Raw genomic sequence first — 25357 nt, 5'->3', positions numbered from 1 at the left:
AAATTTGAAAGTGATGCATCTTAGCTGTGGAAATTGTTATTGAATATGTCAATGCTGTTGTAATGAAATGCTTCTTCTAATAATATGGTTATTAAATAAATAATTTAAAGAAAAAGAATACAAACCATTTTTCTGCAAGTGTTTGTTAGAAGCTCTTTTCCAAATTAAAGAGGCTGGCTCTATTCTTAGCTTCTTGAGTATTATGCATGATGAATGTAGGTTGAATTCTGTCAAAAGGTTCTTCTGTATTGCTTTAAATTGTCCTGTGATTATTTCACCTTTATTGTTAATTATTACATTAACTTTCATATTAATATAACCTGTAGTAAACTACATTTGATCATGACAGTGTTAGTTGCATACACTGCTAATTTGTTTTGCTAATGGTTTGAGCAGAAACTTTGAAGGTTTAGGAAACCACTGGAAGTTTTCTTCTAATATCTTTGTTTATTGCTTTAGGGATTATACTGGTGTGACAAATTAATTAGAAAGTATGTCTGCCCTTTATATACTGTCTAAGAGTATTTAGGTAGATTCACGGTTTCCCCTTCTTACTGTTCATAAGTATTAAGGTTGAGATAAACTGAAAGCCTGAACCTTTCTTGGTGAAAAGAATTTTAAGGATGAAATCATTGAAAGACCTTAATTTTTTTGTGTCTTTTAAGAAGTTTGCCTATTTTGTCTGAACTGGCAGATATTTTAGTACATCTTTGCTCTTTAACATCTGTGAAATCTGTAGTGTAAAGTTTTCTACTTTCCCCAATCCGGTTTTCCCCTTTCTTTCCTTTGATAAATTTACTTCAGGGCTGAAAAACCGATTGATGAACTCTTTCAGAAGAAATGCTTCGGCTTTGTAAAAAGTCTCCATTTCCATTTTGTTATTTCTTTGGAATTTTCTCTTACCTTCCTCATTTCTTCTCTTTCATTTTATTTATCTATTTTGTGTGTGTGAGGGTGCAGTACATATGGATCATGTCTGAGAGGAAACTTGGAGGCATAGGTCTCTCCTCCAACATGTGGTTCTTGATAGTCAGGCTGGGTGGCAAGTACCTTTACCATCTCCATCATCTCTCTGGTTCTATTATTTTGTTATTTTATTTAATTTATTGTTTTTATTTTTGTGTATGAGTGTACTACCTGCACATATGTAAGAGCAGTGCCTGTGTCTTGCAGTGCCTTCAGAGGTCAGAAAATGATGTTGAATCCCCTAGAACTGGAGTTATGGATGGATGGTAGCTGCTGTGTGGATTGTGGGATTTGAACCCGGGTATGATTCAAAAGCAGCCAACAATAAGTGTTGTTATCCTTCCAACCCCTTATTGTTTCTTTAGATTGTGAATACCTAATACAATTATCTTCGTGCTGAACTCCTAGTGGAATTATGCTCACTACTCTATTTCTGTTCCATACATAGTAATATCGGTAAGTTTGTCTTCAGTTTTGAACATTATCCAGTAGACTGTATTATTTCTATTTACCCCTTGAATAAACATTGTCTGTTGTAATAAATTAATTTTAAAATATCTATAATTTCTAAGCTATTTATTAACTGATTTTATTCTCTTTAACCCTGTGTGTGTGTGTGTGTGTGTGTGTGTGTGTGTGTGTGTGTGTGTGTGATCAAATCCAATGTCTTGGACATTCTAAGAAATTACTGCATCACTGAACTACCTACCCAGCCCTTAGTTTTTGATTTTTCAACTTAAATAATATTTGGTCAGAAAAAGGACACTTTTCAGTGTACTAAAGTTCTTAGTGGTCTAGCCTGTAGTTTAGTTTGTTGAACATACCATGTACAAACGAGAATAATGTGCACTGTATAGTTCAATGTGTTGTTACAAAAATATCCATTGAGGGGCTGTCAAGATGAATCAGTAGTTAAGAGTGCTTGCTTTTCTACCACAGACTGAATTCAATTCCTAGCACCCTCCTCAGGCTGCTCACAACCACCTGTATCTCCAGCATCAGGGATTCTGATGCCCTCTTCTGGCCTTTGTAGTCACCAGCACATAACATAACATACACACAAATAAAAAAGAAATCTTTAAATATACGTATCACTTGAGTCAGTGGTTAGAAGAAGATTTTCCTTTACCTCCTTAAAGATGTTGCTGTGCCATCTCTTTAGCTTCTAACATGTCTACTGAAATTTTCACTGCCCTGGAAATCAAGTCTACAACTGTGCTCTGCTGTTTTTCTCTAAATTCTTTTTTCTTTCTTTTCTTTTCTTTCTTTCTTTCTCTCTTTCTTTCTTTCTTTCTTTCTTTCTTTCTTTCTTTCTTTCTTTCTTTCTTTCTTTCTTTCTTTCTTTCTTCTTTTTTTTTTTGAGACAGGGTCTCCCTATAGCCCCAACTGACCTGGAACTCGCTATGTAGACCAAGCTGGCTTCCATCTCACAGAGATCCACCTGCCTATGGCTTTAGGGTGGTGGGAGTATTTTTAAGACTTTCTTTCCATTTAATAATTAATGTTGTACATCATGAGGCATGGTTTTTAAAACTATCCTTGAAGTTAACTGAACTTTTAAATTCAGATATTTCAGCAAATTGGAGCATTGTTATCAATTTTTTCAAGTTTTTTTCTTTTTGCTTCATCTTTTTTTTTCTGTGCAATGAGGATGCTAATTATTCATTTGTCAGAAATTCAAAATTGTCCTTGAAGTCTCTGAAGCTCTGTTAAAAAGAAAATTTGCAATTTTTTCTCTTTTCATGTTGAATGGATTTTGTAGTTCGTCTTCAAGTTCACTATTTGTTATAATATTTTCTTCTTACTTTTAATCTTACCCAGAAAAAGTTTATCATATTTAGGATTCTAAAATTTCAGTTTGGGATTTGTTAAATTTTTTTCATGGAAGTTATTACTTTTAACTAAAGCATGATCATATTTTCATTTCTTATTGCGTAAGGGTGATATCATGAAAAATATGCTTGATAATTCAGAGGTTGAATCATTTCAAGTTTCATATAAGTTAATTTTTTTCCCATTACATGGTATCTCATTTCCATCATCTTAAGAACTTTGACTTAATGGTGAAAACAATGACTGTCATGAGTAGACCTTGGATTGTTTTTCACTGTTCAGAGAGTCTTACTATGAATTACTTGGTCAGACTGACTGAATTGCCAGTAGCTACACATATGGTCATCTGTGGCTCACAAAGCAGGCAAGATGCTCAGGCCTTAACTGTGAAATGTGTTCTGTTTGCCAGATCATGGATCACTCAAGGTCAGCCGTGGCCTTATGTTGAGAACAGGCACATCTTTAAGGGTGTCTTTGACTTTCTTTTTTGTGGCACATCTTCCTTACTGTTTGACAGTCTGCACTGACCAGTGCCAGCCACTTTCTCTAGAATCTGAAAGCTTTCCTGTAAGACTGCCATCCTCCCATTGCCATGGTCCTTACTGCTGCTCCTGGGACTGCAGCCACACTTACTGCAGAGCTATAGCCAGGAAAAGGGGACATTTTGTCTGGGACACTCATTTGATTTGATGATCCCCTACAAACAATTTGCTTTTGCTTTAAGACCTAGAGGGTACCTATTTGCTCTTGTAGTTTATCTAGAGTTTTTAAATGCTTTCTGCAGGAGAATTACAGAGGGATATCTTTTGCATACAGAAAATGGAAAGAAAGTGGCATTTGAAAACCTTAGTTATATGACAGTTTCCTGTTTAACTTTCACAGCAGATGTCCATCATTTGTGGAATACAATTCAGTTTTTCTGACCTCTTCTCCCACACTTTATCCAAAATAGCCTTTTAGGTCTTTGAACATAACAAGTTCCTTCAACCTCAGTCTCTTACATGGGTGCTTTTGCCTTCCTTTTTGGAATGATCTTCCAGTGTATCTTTGGGATTTTTAAAGGCTGCTGTTTTTAAGAGTTCATTTTAGCCACACTTACATAAAGCAGTTTTTCATTCATTCTCTATTATTCCCCTTTTAAATTAAAACACTTTATTTTCATGATACTTGCCTAGTCATTATAAATTTAAGTACCAATGTAAACGAATGTATCATATTATAATTCTTCTCAACAGCACTATATGTAGAATAAAGACCCATGTTAAGAATGCTCTAAGCATTCCTATAGAGAACCTATGATTGCCACTGCAGTATAAGGAGAGATCATTGTAGGAAAAGATCATATCATTTGAGGAGTGTCAGGTATGGTGGGATGTACCTGTAATACCAGCACTTAGGGTACTGAATTGGAAGGGTCTCAAGTTCAAGACTAGCCTGTGCTATATAGTGAGACCTGGTCTGAAAAATAAAACAAAGTAAAATAAACTAGAAAAATGCTTTAGATGTCGTGTAGAGATGACTCACTCTCTCTCTCTCTCTCTCTCTCTCTCTCTCTCTCTCTCTCTCTCTCTCTGATGTCACCATAAATGCTTTCAGCATTCAAATGTCATCTTTGTAAGAAGCTTACTTGAACTATAAATTAGGGAAAATGCAAAGCTCTCTAGCTGTACTTTCCTTATTGAGTTGAAGTTGTATGTTTGTGTATTTTGTCTCCAGTAAGATTCAGGCTTTTCCAGGGCTGTATCTTATGAATTTTTATATTTCCACCCAGGAGCAGAGAGCCTGGCATAGAGCAGATACCCACCATATCTATTTGTATCCAAATTACCAGTCTTTATAAGTGGTTGGAATTCTAGAGTGTCCATTTTTCATACAAACAATGGCTGAGTCTAAATGTATGATACTATCTTGTTGGGTGTTTTGAGTGTTTTATTTGGAAGGAAGAAACAGTTGTAATGGCTAGAAAGTTCATATTAGTATATGCCACTGTCAAAGAGGCATGATTCCACCTAGGATTTCTCAGACTCATAACATGGTTAGCCCTTCACAGGCTAAAGTAGGCATTACAAACAGGGTGTAAAGATGAATGCCTGTGATCTAATCATTTGTAAGCCTGAGGCAAGAAGAATGCCATAAGTTTGAGACTAGCCTGAGCTACGTAGTAAGGCCCTGTCTCAAAATATAAAAATTAAATGTCTTTGAGCTTGTATTTCACTGCCTGGCAAATCCTTAATAAGTCAGTTTTAAAGTTATTTCCAAACTCATATCTATGATCATCATAATGCAAAATACCAGTGAGACTTAGAAGAAAATATTTTATTAAATAACTAGAACAGGAAGCATTATATTTTATGATACCATATCTCATATAATCATTACACACATGTACTATAACAGTTTTAAAATCCATTCACTCATGAGAAAACCAAATGCCTATGAGCTAGTAAATTACTAAGCAGAAACTTGAACTTGCTTTTTCTGACAGTGAAGATATGTATATATATATTCTCCTCACAGAAAGTTTCAGAAGCTTAGTTTTGTGTTATTTGATCAGATTCCGATTTATATACATGATCACTAGTTATTGTGAAATTGGATCACATCACCCATTAATATCAAATAATATATTGTTAATGGAAATCAGGTAAGGTAGAACTGCATATCATGGAAAATAAAATCCCACAAATTCATTATATGGTTTGAGATATTTTGTGAGTTACTGTGTAAGTTATTAATGAGAAATGAGTAAGCTTATTCAGCCAAGATGTAAGCAAGCAAAACTCTTCTGCAGTTCTGAGAACAGTGTTTGATATTATCACCAAAGGTAACTTTAGCCTATTTGAAGTTTATATTTTATATTCTTTTACTTCTTGGGAAACTGATATTTCATTCCTAGAATTGATGATGCAAAATTTATGCTACATCCCTACCTATCAACATAGTTGATGATCATTTCCCTGTAAAAGCACTGACTAAACAACAAATTCTATCTATATTAACAATATCATTAGCACTGCTAAAGCTAGTCTCAGAATATTATCTCCCAAATATTGTCCAGAGTTTAAATCAGAGTAACAAATGCACAATTAACCTGAACACAGAAAAAGTGCCGACTCAGCACCTTCAAGGATCAAGTTGAGTTATGAGTCATCTCATTTTGCAAAATCACAGTAAAAATGAGCCTTTCATTTTGCTGAGGTTCGACTGGCATTTACAGCAGATGATTAAGATAAGGAAGAAAAATAACTTTTGCATTTTATCAGAATATGGGCATTTTATCCTGGCTACGATTTTTTCCCTCTGCAGATTTCATCCATCAAAGAAATGTCTCCACAAATTGTGAAGGGCCCAGTTATTTCCCAGGGACTTCTATGCCTGTGACTTACCTTGTGAAAGCTTCTGAAATAAGCTGCCTTTTCATCTGGAAATTTTTCTAGTCTTCTGGGTCCTTTGCTAGAAGCCTTCTTAAAAACCAGCCAGCATCGTCTGAAAATCTGGAAGTAAATAAAAGAATATGATTATCCATTTTTTCCATGAGCTTACTGGCATCAGTAGGTGTTATCTATTCAATTAATACATTAGGAATGAGTTTGTAAAACTTTACTTCATAAGCAATTGTTTCTTTCAATGAGAAATATGCTATTAATTAAAATCACAACAAAATTTTACAATATATTGCATGTAGAATGAACTGTGTTATAAAGTTTTCAATCTGTTGGTTTTAATCCTCTTTTAAACTTTTTTTTTTTTAATTTTATGTGTATGAGTGTATTGCCTGTGTGGGTATAAGTGCACCCATGTCATGCAACACCCTCAGAGACCAAAAGAGGGCATCAGATCCTCTGGAACTGGAGTTATGGATGATTGTTAGCTGTCATATAGGTGCTGGAACTAGAACCAGGGTCCTCTGCAAGAGTATCCAGTGCTCTTAACTGCTAAGCCATCTCTCCAGTCCCTGGTTCTACTCCTCTTTAAATAAACCATCTCAGTGTCAGTGCCAAATATATGAAGATAATTATCCTTTTCCTATTCTACAAACTTAGTGAGGTTAAATGAAATAAACGTATACTATTAATTTTCAAACTTTTAACAAAAGGTCATATTTGAAATTAATTTATCTTGTAATAATTTAGGGTCTTCAACAAATGATCATAATATAATGTAGAAAACAACAAAAATATGTTTTTATAATGAGAACATCTGACTTCCCTGTTTTACAGTTTCATAGTAACTAGAATATATTAAATACTTAGTATGAGACATATAATGCACTTCAAAGTTGTGAACATAGGGGCTAGAGAGATGACTCAGCAGTTAAGAGCATTTTCTACTCTTGAGGAAGACCCGAGCTCAATTCCCAGAACCCATATGGCAGCTAGCAAACATCCATAACTCCAATTACAGGGGATCCACGGCCCTTTCCTGATCTACACAGGCATTACATGACAAGGGTGGACTTATATACATACAGGCAAATACACTCATATACAAAAAGAAAAACAGCAAATAAAATATTAAAAATTATGAACATATTTAAGCCTGATGATTACTGTTTTAAAGGGATACTATTATTTTCATTTTATGATAAAGTTAAGAGACAATGTTAGGGCTTAAATATAAGTATTTCTGAATCTTTGACTTTGGTTTAAAAAGTTACCATTAATCATGCATGCTATATCCATTGTATTTGACACTTGCCTTTATTTTATAAATTTAATCAATACCAGGTTTTCATCTCATTTCTACTACATCATATGGTCTTCATAGGTGTGTTGGAAAGCAGAGTAATGAAATGCACTTTTCTCTCTAGTAATTGAACAGATTAGTGGATGAAAACGGCCACAAGTTTTCAATTTCTAAATTTAGCTTGTTCTTTTCCTTCAGAAACCTAGGTCACTGTATTTTTCTTGTGTCTTTATTTAAAGTGCAAAGTTGTCTCTATCAGTTTTATGCTAGTCAAAGTCAGACATTGTAATCCTTTCAAATTATTCCCCTGAGCATTGTTTCTTACTCACTAAAAGACAGTATTTCCCACGTGAAACAGTATTTTTGAACAGTCACAAAGGTATTTCCTCCTAAAAGCAGAATAAATAGAATAGCAATGTGAACATACACTTAGACTGCTCTTGTTTTTCTTAGATCCTTTCCTGTAGCCTTGAAAAACACATCAAGGATGGTGCTGAGCTCCCAGCACACATGAACAAGTGCCCATTCCTGGGATCAGATTTATCTTGTCAAAGGGTTCCTAGCCACACAACTACTTGACATCTAGAGAGCTCACAGTGTCCTTTATATAGCATGCTTGTTAATACATGACATTGTGGTTCTTTGCTTATTTATTGGCCATTTACCAATCTCCAAGCCCTGAATCAAATGGTATTAGTCATTACAACAGAGAATCACAGAGAATCACATATGGCCTGTTTAGCTTTAATTCATTCTATATAGAGTTCTTTAGTAATGTAAAATTACGTTTTTGAAATATAGCACATTATGTTTTAAAAATCGCCTTATTGTTTGATGTCCCATGCACTTATATCATGAATTTGATGAGTTTTACCACTCCCACACCCACTCATGTCTCCCCACTCTCCTGTTGAAACCTCCTTCCCAACAAGTCCCCCTCTTATTTTCACCTCTCCTTTTTGTGTGAGACTCATTGAGCTTAATCAAAGTCTGTAGTCCTAGAATGGGTGGGAGGTCATTAAATGAAGCAAAGGCAAGTTAACAGTGGCTACACCACTAAAGAAAATGACATCCTCTCCCTCTACAACGATTAACTACCAATAGCTCTGGAAGGAGGGGTGAGGACCATGACAAAACTTTGATGGACCCAATCCTGTGTAGGTCCTGTACACATACCCACAGTGTCAGTGAGTTCATGACTGTCATGCCCAGAAGATGGTATTTGTTGTACATCTTCCTGTCCTTCGGCTCTTACTTTCTTTCGGCTCCCTCTTCCCTCCTGTCTCTTGAGCCTTGGAGGGAGAGATATAGCTATTCCATTTAGGGGCAAGCATTCTACCTTCGCTTACTCTTGGTACCTTCACAGTTATTGGTTTCTGCACCATATGCAGTAAAAAATTTTTTTCATGATGTTTTGGTGGGACACTGATCTTTGGGTATAAACATGAGTACTTAGAAAACCATTTAGTCAAACAACAGCACTAGGGTCCCTGCTAAGACCTATGACCTATTCAGAAACAAGTACTTGACCAGGGTTATAGAACCAGGCATGAGTTTTTTTGTTTTTGTTTTTGTTTTTTCCCATGGAGCAGGCTTCAGACAGTCAGAAAGTAATCATGTTTCTATTATAGTAGAGGACACGTCTTGCTTACAAGTCATTATTGTAGCTCTCAGGAGTCATAACTGCGTCACTTGACTTTTCTCCCACAGCAACCTACACAGCACCTTCTCACACTATGAATGCTAGATGTAGAAAAAGGTTTAGACAACGTTTAACGTATAAGAAGAGATACTTTGTTAGGTTGTGGAAAATCAATGTTTTGTAATCAGTCAGGCTTGGATTTACATTAGAATTCTGATACTTATTCACCATTAATCTCAAGCACACTACTTAATGCCTGGCTAATGAAGAAAGTACTGCATGGGAAGGATGGACAATTTAACAATGCTCTAGAGTAGAGAAGTTTCTCCACTTGGTGCTGTCCTTTTATCAAATCTGTTTTTCTTACAGATCAGGCACTATTTGCTATACATGGCAAAGCCACGCATAGTAGCACTTTTTTCCTTAATGAGTTCTTATTCTAACATGTATTCGAACAAAATATTAGTATGCAAATATTCTGCATCTAGAAAAACTAGATGGACATGTCAGAATTCCAAACAGTAAACAGAAAGCATATCAGTGACCTCCCAAACATGGACTCTGGAGTTAATAAAACTGCACTTGAAATTGCAACTTAGCCCCTTGTTAGACACATCTTGTGTCACTTTTTAGCACTCTGGGTGTATGTTCTTAAATTATCTTGGACAAAATAATGATGAGAGTTTAGGGTTAATATGGAGGAAAGAAGAATTAATCGCATAGTTGACAGAGAGGAGTCATTCACTAAATACGACAACCAAATCCAGAGCAAACAAAATGCTCTTTACAGCAGCCTTGCTTAACCCTTTTCAAAAGCATGCATATTTACCTATACTGTGTTATGAAAATTGGTGTGCACCAATATAATTTTGAAGGTTTCACACAATTTCATTAATTAAATAAATGATTACATATAAAATCAGTATACAAGATAGTTTAAATATACAATTGAATGCAAATATTAATTTCTATTAATATTTTGTGATGGTTTGACTATTACTTAGTAGTATAGCTGTGCGTGCTTATATTTAGCAACTCATACTTAAAAACATAAAGAAAAATTATATTTATTCTCTTCTTAAAGGAGAACAACAACATCGCATGAAGCAATTTTGTGCTAAAGTAATAATTTAATTTAGGTTATAATTTGATTCAAAACATTGTATGAGAATTGGGAGCATTATGTTGTAATGCCTAAGAACACAATGTTCACTTCAGTATTTGCTAATCTTTTAATATCTTACCTCACATAAATGATTTAAGCTTTCCTTAAACCTTAACTTTGTCATCTATAGAATGAGGTCTATCTACTTCCTGAAGTTGATCCTTTAGTATCATAAGACACATCCTGCATTTGAAAAATAGCTAGACTTATCTGAAACTGGTGGGTTTTTGATATTGAGCTATGTCTCCTCAAAATTCATATACTGAAACCTGTGTGATGTTATTTAGGGAGGGGACTTTGTGATATAATAATGTTTGTTAAGTAAGGTCCTGGACTTTGATTGTAGAATAAGAGCTCTTAGAACAGACATGAACCACCTTGCTTCCTCATTCTCTCTGCTTTCTGGGATAGCAGAGATCATGTGAGCACATAATTAGAAGACAGTCTGCAAACCAGGAAGGAGGCCTCACTAGATCCAGCCATGCTGGCACCCTGATCTCAAATCTGCAGCCTGCAATCAGAAAAAAAATAATTTTTATTGTTCAAGGCACCAATGCATGGTACTTTGTTATGGTAACCTGGACTGATTGAGACAGATAATGTCATAGATAAATGATAGATAGATAGATAGATAGATAGATAGATAGACAGATAGATGATAGATTATATTTTATGGGACAGTTTTTATGGTGGCACCTGAAATAACAGCATTGCAGAAATGAAAGCATTCCCATGAGTTTGAGTAGAAATGTAAGTGGCCAGAAGCAGATGAAAATGTTGTTTGCAAAGTGGGATGCATATAGATTATAACTATTTATTTCTTCTGATATTCACTGATATATGTAGAGTCTTAGTTGAGGGCAGAAAGCTTTCCTTCAAGGCTTGATATGTAAATCTCACAAACACAGAGTATTTTTGTTCTTTCCTACTGAGAAATGTTTTCCCCTGTAATGTTGGTCATTTTATTGCTCACAGCTTGAGAAGATCATAGTAGTAAATGAAACTTTAAAATATTCGGTGCAAACCCAAACATACACAGCCATCGCAATGCTCATTGCAATGTTGCTACAGTTAGTTTCCATTAAGAAGTGAGCTGAGTAGGACCCAAAAGCCTAAATGATCATGTTTACATATTCATTGTTATTGCAGAGCCAGACCAATAACAACTAATAAACAAATAGATTTAATACTTTTCGCTTTGAGAGAGAGTCTCACTATGGAGCACTGGAACTCATGACATTGACCATACTAGCTTTGGACACACAGACATATGCCCATCTTTATCTCTCTAGTGCTGGAATTATACAGATTTAGTACCTTCGATATTAAGGTAAATGACCACATATAAATAGGCTTTATTTTAAAATAATTCATGCAATAAACTGCTTACAAGGTTGAAATGCTTGGCACTTATTTATTTATTTTTGGAGCAGATTTAGTTTTTTAAACAGTTTTAAATATACTGCATCAAGTTCTAATATATTTAAGCCAGCTTCTAATATTAACCTCCTAGAGAGGCACTGTACAGTTTTCAAAACTAAGATATTCCTATTGGCAAAATACCAAAATAATTTGTAAAAATGCTAAACAATCTAAAAGTTCCAGTCAGATTTTACCATTTTTATTCCTGTCATATTCTGTTTCAAGACTGAACACAAATTCCAAAACTCTGATCTGTGAAAGTTTCTTAGTCTTTATTTACATGACCTTCACATTTTTGAAGGGTACAAGCCAGTTATTATCTACAAAGTTCTTCAATTTCTGTTTGTGTTATTTTTTATATGTCAAAAGTCTAATAAAAAATCACACACCAAAAGTCATTAAAACAATTTTTCAGAGAAATAATAAGACTAGATTGTAGCTATGGAGTAGGTTTCTTTTTAAATAAGATTTTATTATTTTATCTTTTCAGGTTTGTATTAAATTTTTACAATTTTCATACAATATAACTTGATGGTATATAGATCCCCTGCACCTCCCCTTATATTGTACTCTAATACATATATTCAGTGTGGGTTCATCCACTGAAATCTGGTTAACCTACAAAGAGTCCCATCCTTGTAAGTGACTGTTTCTCCTCCTCCCAGAAGCCATCAGTTGCCAAAAGTTCCTTGGGTTGAGTTAGGATTTCTTAGCTACTTCCCCATGTCTGTGCTTGGTTTTGTCTACTTTGAGCTTGCATGGGACTTGTGCATGCTGTCACCGTTGCTGTGAGTTCATTTTAGTAAATGACCAGCTGTCTGGTAAACTGTTTCTTTGTGGTCATCCATCACTTCTGGCTCTTACAATCTTTCTGCCTCTTCTTCCATAATGATCTCTGAGCCATGGAAGGCAAAAGTTTGAAAAACATGCCCTACTCAGGACTGAACGTTCTACAGCCCCTTATTCTCTGCACATTGGTCAGTTGTTGGTTTCTATTATACTAAGTGAAAGAACACTGTCTCAGGTAAACAAGTGGCGTGTGTTCTTTCTCATTTGTGGATCTTAGCTGCAAATCCTTATACACAAGTTTACCTCTCACCACTCATCAAAGAAGCTTCTTTTTGTAACAGATGGACAGTAATACAGAGTTCCATAAGTGGTCAACGGCAGAGAATAATTGTGTGTGAGATGCTTAGACCTAAGTGACACATCTTCAATGCTCTACAGATAGGATGACTGTATCTTTCAACTCATGAGAGAAGTTTCCTTATGATGCAAATAGTGTTTTTAGTTTTAAGTATGATTTCTATTTACATTTTTAAAGTTGAAAAAAGAATCATTTACTAAATGTCTATGTTTCTCCCCTTTGGCATAGTTTTTCTAAATGATTTGATTTTGAATAAGAGAAAAGTCATAAAAATGGTCCTAGTATGAAGGAATTTCAAATGTCACCTGTGGTAATGCAAATTAAAGTTCAGCATGAGTCAGGACACTAAATACCTCCTTCAGAGCAGGATCAAGAAGCCAGTGGAAGTACGAAGCATCACCCCTTTGACCTTTGCATCAAACCAGCTTTTATCAGTGTAGCAGGATGTACATTAGGCCTTGGAACTGACACTTCAAATAAGTGTGTTGGATAATTTCCAGATAAGGCCAGCAAAAATGACTGCTCGAACTAGAAAGCCATTCCTAAGAGGAAATCACACATATAAAGGAAAAAGTTTAATTTTTCTATTACATGGAATAAACAAAACTCTCAAGGAGATGAAAGAGAACCTGATGGATGAGATTAGGTGCCATGTTTTTATTGTATCACATGGAATGGGGCATCAATTAGTGACCCTCATGAGTCTTTTCAAAAATTGATTTTTGTGTATTTCATAGAGAACATCTCAAACAATCTTGATCATCTTTACACCCCCATCTTCACCGGCACACTCCCATACCCCCCCGCCCCCGGAGCCCATATACTCTGTCATCCCTGTTATAGCCCACTGTGTTGTCAGTGTCCCCAGCTGTTCCCCAGTGCAAGTCCATATGCTGAGTCTAGTCAGCCTATTTTGAGTCCCTTGTTTTAGAAAGATCAGCTCTTCCTCATCCAGCAGCAGTTTCCAACATTCCTTTAGATAAGATTGGGATCTGCTGTTCCTGTTCCCAGTTCTATGCTGGGTTACTGTCTGCCTGAATTTGCATGGTACTTGTGTATGCTGACATGGGTCTTTTGTGGAAGGAGATGATATTCTCCCTGGGGACTTCTTGTAAGTCAAGGGCATAGGAAGTTGTGACTGTTTGGCTGGTTAGTGACAGAATTTATTACCTCCAGGAAGATTCTCCCTGCCCATGTCTAGGTGGCATTCTGCCAGCTCCACCCTCAGTCCTGGAAGAGAAACTGTTGGCTTCACCTTCTTATTTAGAACCCTATTCTAAACTTGTTGGCTGCCTCCAGGGTGACCCTTAGTTCTCCTTATAGAAAATTCCCTTTTGCTGCCAAAATTGTAGAAATCCCCAGGATCTCCAGCTGGTGCCTCCCTTTGGTCCCCACTTCATTAGTCAGCCAGCCATAATTACATACGCTCTAATCCCTTTCCATCACATGAAAACCCTTTTAACACGACAATCTCTTTCTCTTAGTTGTTTTCTCCTTTTCAAGGTGATTTTACACAAAAGCAGTGTTTTTCCATTTAAGACTCACTGGGAAGTACATGGCAGATTTCTTGGCTTTAGTTCATAGCTGTAATTATCTTATTTAGCAAGGACTCATTCACAAGTTTAACTTACTCAAAGTTAGATTTAATGGACCCATTCTATCACAAGCTGTTGACCTAATGAACCTTGTACTTCAAACAGGATTTCAGCAGGAAACTTGGAAGAATTTCTGATTGGGAAAATGGTTAAACTTGAGAGCCTTTTGCCATAAAAGAAGTCACAGAAACTTTTTCTCTAGAGATCTAAAAAATATGTAAAAAGTGTCACATCTGAGTGGCTTCTGTTTGTGTTCTCTCCTGGAAGCACGATTCCTTCTTCACCTCTCTGTATACATAGACATAAATGATGTGTTGGTATATAAAATTCAGTTATTCAGATATATAGAAGACAACAGTTAAACAAATCATACCCTGAAATAGTTATTGTAGGGTTATGGTATAAGTAGCTTCCATTAGCTAGTGCAAGACCTTTGCCTTGTTAGTACCATAGCAGGTCATTTTGTGTGTGTGAAAACTAACCGACAGATAAGTTTAATCAGCTGGTAGATTTATCACTTCTAAAATATGAAAGTAAATCTTAGTACTGATTCACAACACTTAATTGCTGCCATGTATAATATCAGGTCCTAGTCATTCGTGCATGAATTCACCCATTTTTTTTTCACTCTTTCTGATAAACCTTGAGAGTCCCAGGTTTCCTACATATAGTTCTTTTTAAAACCTGATAACAACATAAAACAAGTATCTCTTCTTATGGAAACAGACTTCCTGCCTTGTGGAACTTACACTTGAATTGACAGGTGACAGCAGATAAGTGTATTTGTGAGTAGCACAGTGATGGGGAATGAATACCAAGCCTGATAGGGCAAACCTCCCTTTGACAGGAACATTTAATTCAGGTATTAAAGCTATTAGAAGAATGAGTGGTGCAGACTGGGAGCTAGGAAGAAAGAACTGCATGTGTACATGTTTTTATTGGGTGAAAAGAAGAAAATTAAAATGACTAACATCAGTTAGGGGAATTTACAAACCAGAGTTGTGGGGTCTCAGGCACTCTGTAGCTGAGCTTCTGAAATGGGATGTCTGTGTATTTACTTTGTGAATAGGGACAAGAACTACGACTTCTCTAATGGTTTGTGAAACCATCTCCTTACTTCCTGAGACAACTTCAGATCCCTTCCTTACAGGAAAGTTTGATCTTTGCTGCACCAATCAAAATTTGTGACAAACAAATATGTCATCTACAATCTGTCGTGTAAACTATAAAAACAGATACTACTTGAGCCCTCCAACCACAATAGTAAAATTGTTTGAATTCTGTGTTTTCCAGATTGAAATTCTCAAAACCCTAAATAAATTTAAGCATTTTTCATTTTCACTGAGATAATTTTTGTCTTGCTTGATAATAAAAACTTGTCCAAACTACTCCAAGAGCTATAAGGGACCCAGAGAATAGGTAAGAAATTAGTAAGGGGGAAAGAACTCCAAGTAGGAGGGGAGTGATTTAAGAAAGGACCTTGTTATCTGCCTCAATGTGATGCCATTAGTCGCTCTTAGCCATGATGGAACATGGTAGAACTTAAATCACAACAACAACAACAAAAACCTGTTGTAACTGTATTCCCAAAGCACACTGTAAGATAAAATATATAATTAGAGACAGAAGCACTGTGCAATGATCACAGGACAATTCAGCAGAATGCATAAAATTTTCTGAATTTTTGAACATTCACAAATGTAGGTTTAACATTTTAAATCAAATCTGAAAGAAGTATAAAACAATCAGACTAAAAAAAATCAGACTTAAAAATCAGACTTTAAAAAATCATATCTTCAAGAACAGTCCCATATAAATCAGTGTTTGAACAACACAATTAATTGAAGTTAACAAGTAGAGGACTTGTATACAATAAAGCATTGAATGATAGCAACTCTGTATTATTTTCAAGATCACAAAGAGCATCAGAGAAATGTAGAATACATTGAATCACAAATTAACAACTTAAAAAGGCTGGAACAAGGTAGAATAACAAAATGGGAGAATTTGTGCTGGTATGGTGGCTCACGCCTGTTATCCCAGCACGTGGGGGTCTGAAGTAGGAAGCTTGTAGCAATTTCAAGGCTGGTCTCCACTAGGGCATAAGATATTATCTCAAAAACAGAAAGAATGTGGGAGGATTTGGAAGGACTATTTTAAATGCAATGTCAAATGGAGTTTCTGTTCTAATTGCAAAGACATTGTGATTCAGATGCTTCAGGATTAAGCAAAGAGAAGCAGATAAAGAGGACAGAACAAACACAACACATATGGGACATTTGGTATAGAGAGGAGAAATCCTTCAAAGCAATGGTTCTAGTGTCATCAGATAAATGCCAGGAGAACAAAATTAAAATTGACCTCCTGATATCCCACATCTGTTTCCTGTGAATTTTCTTTTCAGTGTAAAGTATAGTGCTTCTACTTAAACAAATGCAACAGTGTGAGCTGAGAAACAAATTTCTTTTTATTTATGTATATAAGTAGAGCTTTGTATGTAAGTGCTCATAAAGGCCAGAAGAGTGTCAGATCTCTTGGAGCTACAGCTAGAGGTAGTTGTGAACTATCAGATGTGGGTGTAGGAAACTGAACTCCAGTCCTCTGAAAGAGCAGGAAGTGCTATTCACTGCTGAGGTAGCTCTTCAGGGCCCATGTCTGCTTTTTGAAACATGCTCTTTCCTTTTCCCAAATGACATCACGGAATTTCAGTGTTTGGATTCAGGTGGATTCATGACATGAATATGAAGAGACTTGATAATTAAAGTTTTAGAAAAGAGAATAGATATTAATTATTATATAAGTGACCTTATGTTAGGGAAAACAAGACAATAAAACGTGATTAGAAAAAGACTTAAACAAATTAGAGACTTATTTTTCTATCAAGAATAAATATTCTAAGAAGTTAAACTGAAGTCATTGATTAGAAGGTCTCTACTATGTACCATGTGACTGTCAACTTGTGTATTTCTAGAATAAGTAAAGAACTCCAAGTATTTCAGGAAGAAAAGACTATGCAGTTGAAGACATTACAGCATACTTGAGCTCCCGCTTATAAAAAGAACTGCACAAATGTCTAGTAAGTTTAAGAATACGTTCAATTTCCTTAGCACTCAGGGAAATCTGATGTGGAAGCACAGGGAGGAATCAGTTTATTCCTAACAAAACGAAAAGCCAAAAAATGTTCAAGGCATGTCTTGACTAGTGTGCAGACAGCGAGTTTTTCTGTCTGCTTGAGGGAATTTGCACTGGGCTACTTTAGAAGATGCATAGTTTTCTAGAATTCTGTGATGCTACTGGAAATTCACAGATTCTAGCAATTCTGCCCTAGGTTATATACCCAACCAAAAATTATATGTACCAGTACAGGAACCATCATGACAGCATTACTCATAAAAGTCTCAAATGCAGACATTGCAATCTATATATACAAATGAACAATAGGCAACATTGATAATATATGAACTACTGCTACAGAGACAAATCTTAAGATCATCACATTGAATAAATGCCAGTAAAAGAGAATGTGTAATGCTGTGTGTCTTAACATAAATCCTCCAATTGGCTAAACCAAGCTGTATTGCTTAAGCTATTTAGGTGATAAGTGTATCAAGAGCAGGAAAGTGACTTCCATCACGGTCGCCAGAGTGACTCACCTAATGGGAGGTGCGTGTACAAATGGGAAGGTCCACAGTGGAGATCCATCTTCACTCCTCAACATGTCCTGGCTGTCTTGTGGCATTTGCTTCAAGTTGTCTGAATAGTTTATTCCATTTTCTCTGGTTGTGTGTGTATACAAGTGTGTGTTTGATGTATATGTGTATGTATGATGCATGTACATGAATGTGCATGTGTAAACATCTATGCCTGCATATGAAGAAACCTGTAGTAGGACACAGCACTGGGCATCTTCTTCCATCATTCTCTACCTTATTGCTTTAAAAGAAGCATCTCACTGAACCAAAACTTTATGATTTCACTATGCTGGCTAGCCAGCAAGCTCTTGGGATCGCTCTGTCTCTGTCCCCCAATAGTGGTGCAATGATCATACCCAACATTTTATGGGTGCTGGGGATTGAAATTCAGGTCCTTATCTTTGGGCAAGCAATCCTACCCACTGAGCTATCTCTCTTGTTCCTTTTGATTGTTTTTAAAGTTATAAAATATGGCTTTGGGCCTGTGGAGATGGCTTAGAAGTTAAGAACAATAGCTGTTCTTGCAGAGGACCTGAGTTCAGTTCCCAGCACTCATAGGGAAGCTAACAATGCTCCCTTCTGACCTCTGTGTGCATTCCACAACACAGGTGCACTTACATGCAAGCAGGCAATATACTCATGTATATATACATATATATATATAAAATAAAAATAAAAATAAAAATAATTTTTAAAAACATAAAATATACCATGCTCATAGCTCATATTTACACAGATGTTAGGGGCATGCTTTACCTTTCTTCTTAATTTGGTTTCTATTTCTAAGAAGAAAATATAAATACAGCAACTGATGCAAACAGAGAAACTGATCCTTTAGTATTTTCAGGAGAGCAGATGGCAGCTGCTGATAAATGTGCTAGAAAAGCTGTTGGGCTCAACCATTAGTTGGATGGAACCTGGTGGGTACAGAAGTAGACAGACACCACGCAGATTCTGGCTAAGACTCAAGTATCCCAAAAGTACTTAAATCTAATGCTTTAAGTTTCTAAAACTCCTGGCAGCTTTAGGCTATCTACTAAAATATGTTAACAAAGACTGGCTTTGTTTTCCGGTGCCTCTGAAGGAGGACAAGGCGCTGTTCTAACTAGAGGGGGTTCAATCAACACCTACTGAGCGGCCATCACCTTGCTGCAGACCTCACACAGGCCCACAAATTCTGTGTACTTGCCCATACATAAGGGGAAAGGACAACTAATCCATTTAATTCAAGCACTTTGTCAAAGAATATTAAACCCAGTGGGACTTCCAAAACTCTAATGTATCTGAGTGCAAAGCCTATGTTTTGTACCATCTCTGTAGCCCATCCTTTTTCCATATCTATTATCTCTAAACCAGGACACATCTGACACATGATTACCTATACAAATGAATTATGACTGTACAGAGAGGAAAGCATAATTCATGTTCATTATTCCTGTGTTAAATAACTTTTTCAGTATTTATTGTGTGTGTGTGTGTGTATGTGTGTGTGTGTGTGTGTGTTGTGTGAATGTGCATGTGGGTGCTTATCTGTACATTTACTTCTGGAAGCCAGAGTTCTATTGCTCTCCACACTATACTTTTTAGACACAGAGCTTTCCATTTCGGTTAAGGTGGCTGGCCAACAAGACAGGATCTACCTATCTCTGCATGAGAGCGCTGGGGTTACCTGTAAGCTACATTATGCTTGGCTTTTAAATGGATGCTGGGATTCTGAACTCAAGACCTCACGCTTGCACAGCAAACATGTTCCCTACTGAGTTATCTCTCTAGCCTTATCATTATTCATTCTCGACAGTATTCTGGTACCAGATTCATCCATCACTTTTGACTTGTTTTTCCAGTTAATGTTTCATTGTCTTTCATGGTGAACTATTAATTGACTTGAGAACAAGTTCAGTTCCTTCTTTTCCTGCTTGCAGCAACACAGGCATTAAAAATATGTTGCAGATGCATACTTGATTGGGCTGATATTTTAAATCATAATTTAAATTTTCCTTTTTTTTGTTAAAATGATGCAGAGAGATAAGAAGCTACTTGGCCAACATTCAACATCATTTGAAATACACATTTTCTGTATAAATACAGTGTTTTGTAGGCATGCTTATCTTGTAGTTTATTCATCTTAAAAACCAACTCATGCATATCTACTATTTTCCAGGCACTTTTTATGGAACAGGATGTCAAGCAATGACCTAAGGGCCTGGAACTCACTATATAGAGACCAGGCTGGCCTTGAGTTTACAGAGCTCTGCTTGCCTCTGCCTCCTGCGGGAAGGCTGGGATTGAAATCATGAGTCACAATGCCAAGAAGTTATGAATTTTTTCATGTAACAAAATTTGGACTTCATGTCTGGTCCATACATATGAAAGTGTGTATCTCTCATGGGAAAATATATACCTATGTACTAAATATTTCCACACAGATTTCTGTGGAAGATCACTTTTGAATATGAATCTTCTTAATGTCATTGCTATTAAAGAACAATTAATATAGAAAATTTTAATATATAGTAACTTAATATATTTTGATTATGTATTTGAATGATGTATTTGCATACTTTACATCTCTATTTCCCTGCACCTGAAACATTCTTACAACGTGAAGATTTTTTTTTCAGAATACTCTAAGCCTCTACAAATATATAAAAATCTGTAAGTATCTTTCTGCTTAATTTACTCATGAGACAATGACTTTCTCAGGTGTAGAAAATGTGTCCTTTTAATCCCCCTGAGTCAATTTCTCACTGCTTTCCAGGAAAGTGATTCTAAAGTCTCACTAATACATTTAGCAATCATCCACACAATTTGCTAAAGAACCAGTAAAACTTAATCTACGTTTCTTTTATGAAGATTAACTTGTAAAATACTCAAATACTCAAATAGGAGTGACGCATTTTCTAATCCTACAGATTTTATTCCAAGGGAACGTCAATACCTTTTAGAAATAATTTATAAACTAGCATATAAACATTTCTAATTAATTCAGAAAATTTAAAATGTAAACCTTTGTTTGGAAAGATATGTGAAATGATATGTTCTTAAATCACAGATATTCAGTGACAATGGGGTTTTGAATTTGTTATAATTTATGACGGTGCTCAAGCACAGGTGTAGATGACAAAAAACAATTTTCTTTTTCAAATATTTTATTTATTTTTATTTTACGTGTATGAGTATATTGTCTGCACGTATGTAAGTGCACCCATGTCGTGCAATGTCCATGGAGGTCAGAAAAGAGCATTTGATCCCCTGGAACTGGAGTTACTGACCAGCTTGTTAGCCTTCACGTGGGTGCTGGGAATCAAACCCAGGTCCTCTTCAAGAACAGCCTGTACTTCTAACTGCTGAACTATCTCTCCAGCCCCCATGTACAACAGAATTTTAGTGTTTGAAATTCAACTTTATCCTTTCACCAATAAATACTTTTTTCTATCTACCACATCAATTAAATTAAAAAATTTATAAATTAAATGTTACTACCTACAACTAAAGATTAAAAATAACAACTGGAGGGGCTGGAAAGATGGCTCAGTGGCTAAGAGCACTTACTGCTCTTGCCTAGGACCGAGGTTCAATTCTCAGCACCCACATGGTGGCTATGAACCTCCTTAACTCCAGATCCAGGGGAATCCGAAGCCCTCTTCTGACCTCTGCAGCATTGCATGACATGGGTGCACTCACATATAATCAGGCGATACACTCATACACATAAAATAAAAAATAAAACAAAGTAAAATAAAAAGTAACTACTGGAGATGATAGTATGGAAGATGGAAGACACAATTATGTTTCCTATTTTCAATTTTATGAAATTATTTAACCTGGCTCTTCAGGAACTTCATAATTTCCTTCATATTTTTTTCTAAAGAAGCACTCTCAAATTGTGCTACATGGCAGACTAATGACCTAACATTGATGTGTACTGAGTGAATAATTAAAGATTCTTATAAATGAGCAAAATATTAAATTGATTTAGGTAAATTATTGCTGGGTTCACTTAAGGAATCTCAAAACATTTAAAATATGCATTGAGGAAACTAAAATATATATTATTTTTCAAATTATTTAAATGAGTATCTTTCTTTTTGTTTCTGCATTATGACTTATTTAGCCCATGAATGTTCTCATAAAATAATAGGAGGACCAAGTTCTTTTTTTGGTTTAAAGGAAGAAGTAGAAATTTTCAGCACTGCTAGCTTCCAAGAACGCTTTTTAAATAAATATAACCAATGTCTAAAAATGTTTGGTAATTTGTTTTCTATTTGTACAGAAAATATAATTTTTCTTAAGAACAGAATTTTAGACATACAAGAGAAATTGAAATCTAAAAGTTAATGTGTCATAGAGGGAATAAATAATCTTAGGTAAGTGGAAATTATTTCTTTTTATATAAATTTTTTACATAATTATAGAGCAGTTATTTGCCAATATTATAAAAACACAGATTTAACATATTATAAACTTAGCCAAATTAATAATTACAAAGTATTAAAAGTCTGGAACTACATCTAGTGATTTCTGTCTTCTTAACTACTCCTAGGTGATGAACAACAGCATTTTTTTTTCTTAGATTTGACAGCCAAAAAGAGTCAAACTCTTCTCTACATTTCCTAGGCAAATATAGATAAATTTACAAGTAAAAATATGCCTGTTTCGCTAAGCTATACAGACTCTAAGTGCTTTAAGAACTGATACAGTAACAGGAAGATGGACCGTGTGACTTGCAGAGGCATCATTTTTTCCCAAGTATTCCCAGTTAAAGATATCTAGCAAGTTTAACCCATGGATAAACCACAGGATGTTAGATGAAAGACTACCTGTAGGAGAGTCACCAATCAAAAGTACAGATGCAAAGTCTCTGTGTAAGTTAACCATTTATGTTTTCAAAATTAAATGATTAAGAACTCAGAAAGAATTGATTGAACAGAGTATGGGATTACAAAACTGTAAAAGCATGTTTCTCTATAAAAATTTACAGAGGTAGCACAGAATCTGTAACTACCCACCAGAGGCATTGCATTCCTGTACCATGTAATATCATTCATGTAGTAGTATGGCTGCTGTACTGTATGGCTAGTAGATTAATAAATAATGTGTCTAATTTGCAAGCATGTCTCATACAACTTACTTTATCCATAGACACTTCTATGAGAAGCATTGTGACTAGAAAATTATACTTCACGTTGTATTTTCCCTCTCATAAGTTTCATACATTTTGGCAAATATCCAAATGTTTCTAAGAAGCAAGTCTCTCATTAAAATTTAATTAGTTCCAGAACTTCAAGAAGCATCAATTCTTGCTTACGGTAAAAGATTTTAAAAGCGAGCAGAAGTCTAAATAATTTAGGATTCATAGATTAAGTATAATAGTTAAGATTTTAAGTAAAGTAAACATTTAAAAAGACTTGTTTGCTGTCTTTTTAACATCTACAGCTCTAATACTTCTGTATTCTGAGGCTAGCCCACCTGAAATGATGGACAGACAAAATGCACACATCTATGCTGGGTCATTGTGTCTACTTATAACAAGGGCTTGGCTCACAGACTGCTGGTTTTCTGAAAGAAATGTGGTGGCTCTTTGATAATGTAAGGCCCCAAATACTCTTCTCCAACTGAGAATTTGCTAGAAACAGTAAAGAAGGGAGGCAACTGAAAAATTGATATCAAAGATAATTATTAAAAAGTCTAGATGAAATATACAATAAATTTTTATATAAACTATAATTACAAAGAAATGATCAGTGTTTCAGGAGACAGAAATTTTATTAATTTGATTATTACAGATTTTATATGATTATGTAATTATCACACTATACCTCATAAGCTTGTACAATTATTATATTAAAAATAAAATGACTAGTTTTTTGTAAAATGATGTCCTTTTTTAAGTCAAGGCAAGCAATCTGCATTGATATGCATCACCTACAATATCAGCACTTAAAGGCTGAGACAGGGTGATTATGATAAATTGAAGGCCAGTCTGGAATGCATAGTAAGTTTCACTCCAGCCTAGGCTATAGAGTGATCCTACCTAACTAAGAAAGTTTCAAACAGCACATTCCTTGGGTAATGAATCTACATATACACAAATATAAATATAATTTTACCTAATAGCTTCATTTAGTTAAATTATATCAGAAGTATAGAAATCTACACCTCTGATTCAAGACTTATTTTTCTTTAAGCACTTAAAAATACCTTCATAAACATTTCTGCTTTGGTTAATCTGAGAGCAGGAGAAGAAAATGAAAAACTAGGCTGAAATGTCAAATCTGTCATTTCAGGTATGCATGGTGATCTGTTTATGTATTTGCATATGCAAATCTATGTACATGAGTATATTTGATTGCTTTAAATTCAATTTGTATATTTATGTAACTAATACCTGCATGTGTACATCCTTCCATATACAAGTTTACTTAAAGGTATGGTTGCAAATTTCAATATCACTCTGTTGCTCTTTTCTGTTCTACTGTCTTGCTAATGCCAGAAAATGATATGGAATTCTTAAAAGATTAGGGACGATTCCAAATTTTTTTTCAGTGGTATTTTTTGAGAAAGATGAGAGTTTTTCTTTTTTAAATTTCACTTGAATAAATGGAGTTCTCGCTTCTGCATTTTAAAAACCAGGTCATCGATGAAAGAGAGTGAAAGAATACACACATAGCTTATATTCACAGCAGGAAATGAAATGTTTCCCACTATGAGCAAGTTTTGGGTCAGGACTGGAAATTGTCATCATTATCCTGGGGATGAAAACTAGTTGAAGAGCAGACCTGCTGGGCAGTTCCCCAAACAGAAGGGAATTTTAGGAGCAATCACAGCACTAGGGGCACACTTAAAATTATACCTTTCAACATCCTGCTTTGAACTAGTTCAACAAGGATATATGATGTAGAATAAAAATTTCTTGCCATTTCCTCACATCGCCAGGTAAGACCTGTATTTTGTGATGTTGTGTTCTGGATTTCAGTTTTTTTTTAAATCAGACTATTGGCAACATAAATACTTAAGACTTTTTGAAATTCATAATGTCTTGTGTTGGTCATTCAGTTGTAGAGGTGGATTTCCATAAATGAGCACACTGTTTTTCACTTTTTGGACAATATTGACAAAAGTCTTGCTCACATCAAGACCTAGTTCCTGAAGATTCAAATGCTATGTTCATACTTGGCCTCTGAATCGTATTTTCCTACAAATATCCCT

The 25357-nt window shown here is 35.3% G+C and overlaps 1 protein-coding gene across 1 annotated transcript in view; it reads right to left on the bottom strand.

Annotated features, from left to right (window-relative positions):
* Positions 1-25357, bottom strand: part of Dok6 (docking protein 6) — a 523930-nt gene that overhangs the window by 337919 nt on the left and 160654 nt on the right. The window contains exon 2 of the mRNA XM_008824928.2: positions 6186-6293. Within this exon, the coding sequence (XP_008823150.1) occupies positions 6186-6293 (108 nt within the window). The remainder of the gene's footprint in view (positions 1-6185; positions 6294-25357) is intronic.

This window comes from Nannospalax galili, unplaced genomic scaffold, assembly GCF_000622305.1.
Source record: "Nannospalax galili isolate Female #2095 unplaced genomic scaffold, S.galili_v1.0 scaffold709, whole genome shotgun sequence".
Lineage (NCBI taxonomy): Eukaryota > Metazoa > Chordata > Mammalia > Rodentia > Spalacidae > Nannospalax > Nannospalax galili.
Note: the sequence above shows the minus strand (reverse complement) of the source record. Positions and strands in the feature narration are given on the sequence as shown.